Here is a 10,354-nt window from a genome sequence, read left to right on the forward strand (position 1 = left end):
TCTGTGATTTGCTTTTATTCAAAGATGTTAAACAGAAATGGGCCCTGGTTTAACCAAAACTCTCTTGCAAATTTCCATGATGAATTTGCACCTAAAATTTCTGGTCTTAGCAAGGCCAAGGGTCTTTCCCGTGCATGGATGGGGTGACACAACAAGGAGAGATTTAGGTTGGACATTAGGAAGAAATTCTTCACTGTGAGGGTAGGAGAGACCCTGGAACAGGTTGCCCAGGGAAGCTGTGGCTGCCCCATCCCTGGCAGTGTTGAAGGGCAGGTTGGATGGGGCTTGGAGCAACCTGGGCTGCTGGGAGGTGTCCCTGCCCATGCAGGGGTTGGATCTAGGTGATCCCTTCCAACCCAAACCAATCACAATTCTATGAACAAGGGAAGAGATGTCAAGGACTTTCTGTTCCATATTTGCCTTTCTGGTGACCTGAGACCCCAAAGAAAGTCATTTCTCCACTCAACGACACAACATGGGGCCATGGAATCATTTGCTGGAATTCTGTTTGAACAAAAATCCTATCAAGGAGTGACTGACGTCCAAAAGGCCTCTGCATGACTCTGGAATCCACTGCTCCCCGATCTTAATGATGATTTTTATGTTAATTAAGCACTCACTAGGTCTGAACAAGCCACCTAGCATCTCAAAGCACCACCATTAGCATGTGGCAGATGAGCAGGAACATCCCCGCATCTCACGAGGATTAACTTGACATTAAAAAATTGTAAAAAATTCAGAGACCAAATTGATAATAACACAAAATTGAGGGACTGGTCAAAAACCACGAGGCGAAGACCAACCAGATGAAGGCATATTCAACAAATAAGTATAGGCTTAGTGTGTAAATCAGGAATTGCTGGGGGGTACCTCATTTCCGGGAGGACAATTTGGAGCTAAATAAAAGGCCTCCCTGTCCCTTTGCTCCTCACTCAACTGAACCACTCAGTTATCACGGTAAGTGGGACCTACTAACAGTGCTCTTTGGTGACAATGGTTCTCCTTTTGGTCAAGGAATGGAACAAATTGAATGTGTCTTTGTGTCTGATCTTCATAGGGTGTTGGATTGGTGGACCTGTAAAGGTCCTTTCCAACCCAAATGGTTTTGTGATATTCTCTTCTGGTTGTTCGCTCCTTGGAAGTGTCCAAGGGCAGGTTGGATGGGGCTTGGAGCAACCTGGGCTGGTGGGAGGTGTCCCTGCCCATGCAGGGGGGTTGGATCTAGATGATCTTTAAGATCCCTTCCAACCCAAACCATCCCACGATTCTATGAAAAGTGCTGCAGGGACAGAGGGAGCTGCCTTGATTTCTCTGAGGACCTTTTTCAGCTACTCAAAAAATTGAATGTGGTGTGTGATGCGGCTGCCACTCATGGGCAGCATTTGTGGGCCAAAAGCAAACAGATCTATATACCTGGGAAGACAGGTTGTGTCTGAAAGTCCACTGTGTTGCAGGTCCTCCCCACTCCTTCCAGCTCAACAACCCTCCAACCACCATGTGCTCCACTGGATGTTGCTCTACTGGATGCTGCTCTGTCGTGAAGAGCAAGACGGTTTGTTGCAGCCAGCCCTGCGCAAAGACCATCTGCTGTGACCCGTGCCAGCAGTCCTGCTGCTGTGACCCGTGCCAGCAGTCCTGTTGTGACCCATGCCAGAAGCCTTGCTGTGACCCATGCCAGCAGTCCTGCTGCAACCCATGCCAACAGTCCTCCTGCTGTGACCCGTGCCAGCAGTCCTGCTGCAACCCATGCCAACAGTCCTCCTGCTGTGACCCGTGCCAGCAGTCCTGCTGCAACCCATGCCAACAATCCTCCTGCTGTGACCCGTGCCAGCAGTCCTGTTGTGACCCATGCCAGAAGCCCTGCTGTGACCCGTGCCAGCAGTCTGTCTGCTGTGACCCGTGCCAGCAGTCCTGTTGTGACCCGTGCCAGAAGCCCTGCTGTGACCCATGCCAGCAGTCCTGCTGCAACCCATGCCAGCAGTCCTCCTGCTGTGACCCGTGCCAGCAGTCTGTCTGCTGTGACCCATGCCAGCAGTCCTGCTGCAACCCGTGCCAGCAGTCCTCCTGCTGTGACCCGTGCCAGCAGTCTGTCTGCTGTGACCCGTGCCAGAGGCCCTGCTGCAACCCGTGCCCCCCAGTCTGCTGCACCAAGGTGTGCCAGAAGTCCTGCTGTGGCTGCAGCCCCCGGATCTGCTGCAGCTGCGGCTGCCGGCCCTGCTGCTGCTGCTCCTACGTGGTGAAGCCTGTCATGGTGTGTTGCCCCCCTGTGCAGTGCTGCCCCGCCCCGAGGAAGTGCTGCATCCCCATCCAGCAGTGCCGTGCTGCCATCAAGAAGACTTGCTGAGCCAGCTCCTGGTATCAAGAGCAGCTCTGCTGGATCCCAAGAGCAGCTCTGCTGGATCCCAAGAGCAGCTCTGCTGGATCCCAAGAGCAGTTCTGCTGGATCCCACCTCTGCTGGGCAGCAGGAACAGGCACAAGGAGATCAAAACCTGCTCATTTGCTGCTGCTCCACAGGATGGTGGAGTAAACACCTAAAGATCTTCTCATCTGCAAATTTCTGCTGTCCTCTTCTTTCTGTCTTTTAATTCTAGAACGTCCACGATGCCCATGAGTGTGTCACCCATGGTCTGAGGGCTGTTAGATGTTTGTGGTACTTCTCTTCTTGGTGTGTGGGACTTGGGCTACCTCTCTTGTTAATGTACTTCATTTTCACTCTTGGCTCGTAGACAATAAAACGTAGCATTAAGCAAAACACAAACTACCTTGTCTTTTGATTCTTCTTCAGCTGTGCCCAGAATGTCTCCTCATTCCCATGTCATCTCCTGTGCCTTCAGGCAGGGTCCTGCTGCCTGCAGCTCTGCTCCTGTGGCACAGCAGGACATTTAGGAAGCTGCCCAGTCCTGCTTCCATTGGCAAAAAATGGGTTGTATCTAAAGACACAAGCAGGGAAGTCTGATCCTTCCTTGCACTTACTGATCATTAGCTCGATTTTGACTAAACAACTAAATTATTGAAGTCAATAAAACTCAAAGGTGACCAAAACACGCATCATTCCTCCACCTGAAAACACTCCAGAAGATGCACAGGAACCCATCCCTGATGCTGGAACAGGTATTTTAAAAGACATTGAGAGGAATTCACTACTCACTGAACTGCAGCCACCACCATCTGCCACCTTCACCAATAACGTTTCCAAAAACTCCTTCAATGGGTGAATTCTTGGTACATGAGCAGAGATTCTGACCCACCACGTTCCTGGATTACAAGCAGTGGAATGAAACCCTGGTGTGAGGATCCAACGTAAAAGCTTCATTCCTAAAATAGCACATCCATGAGTCAATGAGACCTTTTCCACCTGGCTGGGACTTCCTTTGCCATTAAAATTCAGGACTCAGCTCTGAATTGCAGGTCTCAGGAAAACGCCTTGAGCACTCTCTTGATTGCTTCCCTCAAACAAATCTTCAGAGCATGCTCCAAGTCTTCATTAGAATCATCTGCTCTACCATGTTAGACTCTCCTGAAAAGATTATTCAGGTCTTCAGGAGTTTTTGGTTAAGAGGTAAATCAGGTACAACAGGTAGAAGGATGCTCTGTGATGTGAGAAGTACAATCTGGTAAGGGAATCTTGTGAATATTCATTTCACCAGATGCTGGAAAAGCTGCCATGAAAGATTCCTCCCCAGTCACAAAGCTGCTGGAGCTCTGAAATGTATGGAACCACCGTGAAGTTTGCAAAGACATCATGGCATGGCATGTAGAAAAGGTTTATCATAGAATCATGGAATGGTTTGGGTTGGAAGGGACCTTAAAGATCATCTAAATGTTCAGCCTGGAGAAGAAAAGGCTTCAGGGAGACCTTAGAGCACCTTCCAAGGGGCCTGAAGGGGCTCCAGGAAAGCTGGGGAGGGACTTTGGGCAAGAGTAGGGAGTGAGAGAACAAGGGTGATGGATTAAAACTGGAGGAGGGGAGATTTAGGTGAGATATTAGGAGGAAATTCTTGAGTGTGAGGGTGGTGAGACCCTGGAACAGGCTGCCTAGGGAAGCTGTGGATCTAGATGATCTTTAAGGTCTCTTCCAACCCAAATCGTTCTATGATTCTGATTCTAAATCCAACCCCCTGCACGGGCAGGGACACCTCCCACCAGCCCAGGTTGCTCCAAGCCCCATCCAACCTGTCCTTCAACACTGCCAGGGATGGGGCAGCCACAGCTTCCCTGGGCAACCTGGGCCAGGGTCTCACCACCCTCACAAGGAAGAATTTCCTCTTTATGTCTAATCCAAACCTCCCTTCTTCCAGTTTTAATCCATTACCCCTAGTCCTCTAGCTACAAGCCTTAGGAAAAAACATCTCACAGATGATCTGAGTTCAGGCATCCAGCAGGACTTTTCCAACATTTGCTTACAGGTGTTTTGGCTGCTGTGCAGGCCAAGCTTGACTGACCACTCAGGAAGGAATGGATAAGATGGTTGAAGTCAAGGCAGAGGTTATGAAACAGGCCTGGGGACAGGGGAAGGAGCTCTGGCCACGTGCAGAGCCGGGAGATCTCTGCATGAGAAGTAAAAGGTGTTGATGGAGTTTGTATCTGATGAGAGGGGACACAAATGTAGGATGAGAGTCCCAAGATGCTGAGGCAGCAGCTGTTTATGGCAGGTAAGGGTTGCCATCATGTTCAGCAGACTCTGAATGTGAGGCTGGAGTGGTGGCAGGTGATCTCTGATGGCTGGGACATGTGGCTTCTTCGCAAGATGAGAGCGTGACCTCCTCTGACGTTGGGTGCCCCTTCAGGAATTGTCCCGAGGGGAGCAACGTTTTGGTCACGCAATTATAGGCACATACTTGCCTGGAGGGAGTAATGTCCTCTTTGTGTAAACCCTCACCCATGTCATCCACTGAATAAGTCCTTCATCACCTTTTTATCGGGCTCCATTGTTGCCATATTGGCCAAGATGACCCCTGTGTAAAAATCATACAACCACAGAATGGTTTGGGTTGGAAGAACCTTTAAAGGCCATTTAGTCCAATAACATCTTCAACTAGATCAGATTGCTCAGAGCCCTGGCCAACCTCACCTGGAATGTGCCACGTGGATGGGGGATCTACCACCTCTCTGGACAACCTGGGCCAGTGTTTCACCCCTCTCAACATACAAAAATTCTTCCTTCCATCTAGTCTGAATCTCCCCTCCTGTAGTTTAAAACCATCCCCCCTTGTCCTGTCACTCCAGGCTCCATTAAAAAGTCTGTCCCCTTCTTTCTTATAAGCCTCCTTTAAACATTGAAAGTCCTGAAACCTTCTCTTCTCCAGGCTGAACAACCCCAGCTCTCTCGACCTGTTTGATTCCTCTGATATCCTTTGTGCTCCTCCTCTGGACCCTCTCCAACAGGTCCATGTCCTGATTTGGATGGATGTCAACTCTGAAAGGCTGTTGCTAATCATGGTCTTATACTGGCATTTAATCAATAGTTGGGTCAGAAGTAACTTCTACACTATTCTCCTCCTCTACTTGGCTCTTTTGAGACTCCATCTGGAGAACTGTATCCAGTTCTGGAGCCCCCAAATTAAGAAAGACATGGAGCTCCTGGAACGAGTCCAGAGGAGGTCATGGAGGTGATCCTTGGGCTGGAGCAGCTCTGCTCTGGAGACAGGCTGGGAGAGTTGGGGGTGTTCAGCTTGGAGAAGAGGAGCCTTTAGGGAAACCTCATAGTGGCCTTGATTCTGTGAAACAAAAAACAGAGGGTATGAGGACCAAGCACCAGGGAGAGAAGCCCAAAAACAAGGCAGATAAAGAAGAAACTCTTCAGGCTTAACTTTGACCATGCAGCCACCTCTCAGAGGCAGGAGAAAAGGATTCACATTGGCCAAGAGTTCCCCTGGTCCCCCAAAACACCAGCCAAGCTCCGAGGGGACACGTGAACAGTGACATTCCCAAGTTCCAGGCATGGTTTTCCCACTGCTTCAGAACACGCCTCCCCCGGGGCACCTTGTTCAGTGTCTCTGGGGCTCAAGGTCACCCTGGGGAAGTGGAGAGGAATCTCTTCCAGCCACCTCCACTTCCCATCACTGCAAATTCATTAGAAAATTTGCATCTGTTGTTTGCATGGACGACTAATTACGGTGAAGAGCTGAGGTGGTGAGCAAAGCCAAAGAGGCAAAGATTAAATACCGGAAAGCATGTGAGAGGCACAGAGTGGGTGATGCACAGTGATGTCAGAATTGCCAAAGAATGCCTCATTTCCAGGGGGGTGGCTTTGAACCATATAAAAGGCTCCCCAGCGCCATGGTCTTCATTCGCTCCTCTTGACTTCTCCTCACTTGTCCTCACCGGTCAACAAGGTAAGTCAGAGCTTCCTACTTGCTTTTTCATTCTCACTGAACTGTCCTGTGGGCTTCTGCTGGAAGCCATCCACGGTTTCCTGCACCACCTGGTTTGGGATTAATCTTGAGAGATTGGCTTTGGGATCCAAGTGGGTGGCAACTCTCTGATGGAACCCGTGCTGGACAACAAACCACATGCACCGGTGGCCAAATGCGGAGATCTGAGGGATAGGCTGACATGGGATTCTGAAAAGTGGGGACTTCCTCAGCCAGTTTGGGATGGACTTTGGGATGAGCATGTTAAAGAGCTGGGATATTCAGGCTGAGTTAAAAGAAACTCTGTTCCTTCCAGCTTTGCCTCCACCCCTTCCACCAAGATGGGATGCTGCGGTAGAAACAACAACAGCAGGCGCATGGTGTGTTGCTACAGCAGCCCCAGCTGCTGCAAGAGCTCGTGCTGCTCTCCCATGCAGTGTTGCAAGTCCTCGTGCTGCTCTCCCATGCAGTACTGCTGCCCCAGCCGTTGCTGCATGCCCATGCAGACCCGCTGCTTCACCATCCGCCGCCGCGACCGGAGAGGCTGCTGTAGTGGCTGCTGTGGTGGCAACTAAACCCCCATGGCTGCCCCTCCTGCCTCACCCGCTGCTGGATACGGATATGGATGTGGATCCCCTCCTAAATGCTCTTCCTCCTTTGCTTAGAGACTCTAGATCTTCTTCCTCTTCCACCTTTAATCACCAGGTGCTTGTAACGTGCTTTGAAGTTGCCCAGAGAGGCTGTGGAGTCTCCTTGGCTGGAGACATTCACACCCCATCTGAACATCTTCCTGTGTGACATGCTCTAGGTGATCCTGCTCTGGCAGGGGGGTTGGACTGGATGATCTTTCCAGGTCCCTTCCAACCCCTAAGATCCTGTGAAGTTCTAGATGATCTTTAAGGTCCCTTCCAACCCAACCTGTTCTATGAAGTTCCTCCCTGTTGACTGGTGTGATTTTCCTTTCTAAGCATTAATCCTGCTGGTGATTTTCCTCTTGGTGTGTTGGATGTTTCATTCTTTTCACCTGTTTTTCTTCAATCTGTCTGGAAACAAACAAACAAAAAAAGATCAAAGCAATAAAAATCTGTCGTTCATAACCCTGCAAAACTCCTGGTGGTTCTTTCTTTCCTTTGATGCACCCAGAGTGCATCACCACAGCTTTCTTTGCATTTTCTTCCACTGTTGGGGTGTTCCTATCTGAAAGGTGTCACCTGGGGGGTTTTATCTCCACAAAGAAACTCAGTGCATCCCTGAGGCAGTTCTGAGCTTCTTCAGGCATCTGTTCAAACCCAAGCTGAGTGGCTGGCACCTCTCTGAGCAGTATTTCTGCTCTCACTGTAAAACTACAAAGAAATAGGAAGAAAATCATACATAAGCTTGCAAAGGATGGGAATTTCTTCTGAAAGTGTTTGATGCAGGAACAGCCTGACTTGGAAAGCTCCATGTCTTTCAACCAGCTTGAGGTCTACTTCAGAACCTACAGGAAGCCCCTAAAGTAGTTTCACTGTTAAGAGCTGGAGGTCTTGCCCCTGCTAAACTGTCTGGGTTAGCAGATATCAAGCTGAAGTGTTAGAACTAATGGTGAGAAACCACCATGGTCTTCAAGGAGTGTCTGGGTCAATGAGAGGAAAAAGGGTAATGGATTAAATCTGGAAGATGGAGATTGAGGCTGGACATTAGGAGGAAATTCATTGCAGTGAGGGTGGGGAGAGCCTGGGCCAGGTTGCCCAGGGAAGCTGTGGCTGCCCCATCCCTGGCAGTGTTGAAGGGCAGGTTGGATGGGGCTTGGAGCAGCCTGGGCTGGTGGGAGGTGTCCCTGCCCATGCAGGGGGGTGGATCTAGATGATCTTTAGGGTTCCTTCCAACCCATCCTGTGATTTTATGAAAAACTAGCATGGAAGATCTGCACCACAGCCTTCCTTCTGTGTCTCCTGCCCTTTGCTGACTCTGTTTCCACACCACCTTGTTCCCTTCTTTTCTTGGAGATCCACAGCCCACTCACCAAAACCATTCAAGCCTCTCAGTTACACGACTGACTGGTCACCACTGTCACGGGTGGGAAAGGCCCACCTAGATCATCAGTTCTTGCAGCTGCAGGATTTGCCAATGAGAACTTTCCCTCTGGAGGCAGAAGTGAAGTGGACCCCTTTGCTCCTACCCCATTAATTCCTTATAAATGAATCTTTTCTCATGGCCAGGCAAGGATGTGCCTCCTCAGAGGGGACCTGCAGGAGAGGAAATGCCATGCATGTTCTTCTAACCTGCCTGGAGAATTACACACATTTTTTTTCTCCAGTGTTTTACTCAAGGAATTACTCTTGTTCTAAGGAAGTCTGGAAAGGAGCTGGCTGCATTTTCTGCAGGGGTGAAGCAGCACAAAAAACCCCAATCTTCTCCCCCTTGCACTGTGCAGAGAGCCAACCAAGGTCCCTGCAAGCATTCTCAGGGCTGGTGGCATCTCATCCAGGATCAGCCCTCTTGGGAGCACCCCAGGGATCCCAGAGGATGGCAGGCAGGCAGCAGGTAGGGAACTGGCCAGGCAGGCTCCACCATCCTCTCATTAGGCAGCACTCCTTCCTCTCAGGATAATATGGTGAGGTCTTCGACTGAGAGCTGCAATTTCAGGCCATGGACAAAATTCCTCCCAACTTCCCTGTGCTCCTGCCAGCACCCAGCCCCACAGGAAGGTGCATCCAGGGCCTTGGATGGCATTCACTGAGCCTCCATCCACCCCTGGCTCAGCTGCCCAAGCCTCTGCCTTACCTTGGCCTTCTTCCTCTCCTCTCTCCCTCTCAGAAACTGGTTCCACCTCAACAACATCTCTTCCTGCACTGCTTCCGAGTCCCTGCCTCCCACCCAGCTCTGTGACCCCAGGTAGGACCAGTTTGCTGTGCTCATTTTGTCTCTTCCATCTTCTTCTTGTCACCTTCTCAGTCCAAATGGCCTCCTCCTTTTCCCACTTCCAACACCAGTGAAGAGTCCTGCATGATGTCCAACTCTAAAGCCCCCTCCCTCTTTGCCAAGGGGTTGTCCTGCAAGTGCTGAGGCTCCAGCATCCAGATTTTATCTGGATTCAAGGGGATGTTGCAGGAGGGACCAGTTGACGTGTGACGCACCATGCCCAGAGCCTTGGCTCTTGGTGTTGTCACTTGCACAGGCAGTTCTGCCCCTTCCCTTTGTTTTTTAAGGCAAAATATACTGAATTGAGGCCAACTCAACTCAGAGTCATAGAAAATGCTGTGGGGAGGCAGGCCAGGCAGGCAGAGCAGGACCTGAACCACTCTTGTCCACCCTCTTGGTAGTGATGCCCGTGTGTAAACCCAAACCCCGCCACATTGGATTTGCAAGAGCTGAGACAAACCCAACCACAGATGGTTTTGCCATCACAAAGATGCTCTTAACATGCATGAGGAGAAGATGATCTTGCGTGGAGTCACACGCAGATGACAGTGACCCAGGAGCCAACGTCACCCCTGGCACATCCCAAACACTTGGTCTTGCTCCGTCCTCACATGCACGTCTTGTGAGCAGGAACAAACACCCCTATTTCCATGAAATTTTCCAAATGTTTGTTTCAAACACCAGCCTGATGAAACAGCCCATCATGTGCCCAAAAAACACCACCCAAGGGTTGAGTTTCAGCCCATGCACTGACACAGCATCAGCTGCTGCTGAGTAAGCCTTTCAGAATCTCCATCCACCACTGGCTGCGTTTGTCAAGCAGATACAAGGACACATTTTTTGGCTCCTTTGCAAGGTTGCAGAGAGGACAAATTCATTAGTATTCATAGAAGCCCTTTGATTATCTGCAGGCTAAACAATTAGGAGGCAAAACGAAGGTAGTGATTGCAAATCATAAGGCAAAGAGTAAATACCAGGAGACACGTACGGCTAAAAAGTATGGGTTTGGGATAGTAAACAGGGAAGCTGGAATGGTCAATGGCTGTCTCACTTCCAGGAGGGTGGTGTTTAGGACTATAAAAGGTCTCCTGGACCAGCT

The 10,354-nt window shown here is 50.1% G+C and overlaps 1 protein-coding gene across 1 annotated transcript; it reads left to right on the top strand.

Moving 5' to 3' along the window:
* Positions 1-1,495: 1,495 nt before the first annotated feature.
* Positions 1,496-2,344, top strand: LOC127394829 (keratin-associated protein 5-4-like). Its single transcript, XM_051641101.1, has one exon. The coding sequence runs from the start codon at positions 1,496-1,498 to the stop codon at positions 2,342-2,344; it is 849 nt and encodes a 282-aa protein (XP_051497061.1).
* The last annotated feature ends 8,010 nt before the right edge of the window (positions 2,345-10,354 follow it).

This window comes from Apus apus, chromosome 27 (genome assembly GCF_020740795.1).
Source record: "Apus apus isolate bApuApu2 chromosome 27, bApuApu2.pri.cur, whole genome shotgun sequence".
NCBI classification, from domain to species: Eukaryota; Metazoa; Chordata; class Aves; order Apodiformes; family Apodidae; genus Apus; species Apus apus.

Excerpts from the sequence above, each read along its gene's own strand:
- LOC127394829 (XM_051641101.1), top strand. The coding sequence starts at position 1,496 with ATGTGCTCCACTGGATGTTGCTCTACTGGATGCTGCTCTGTCGTGAAG.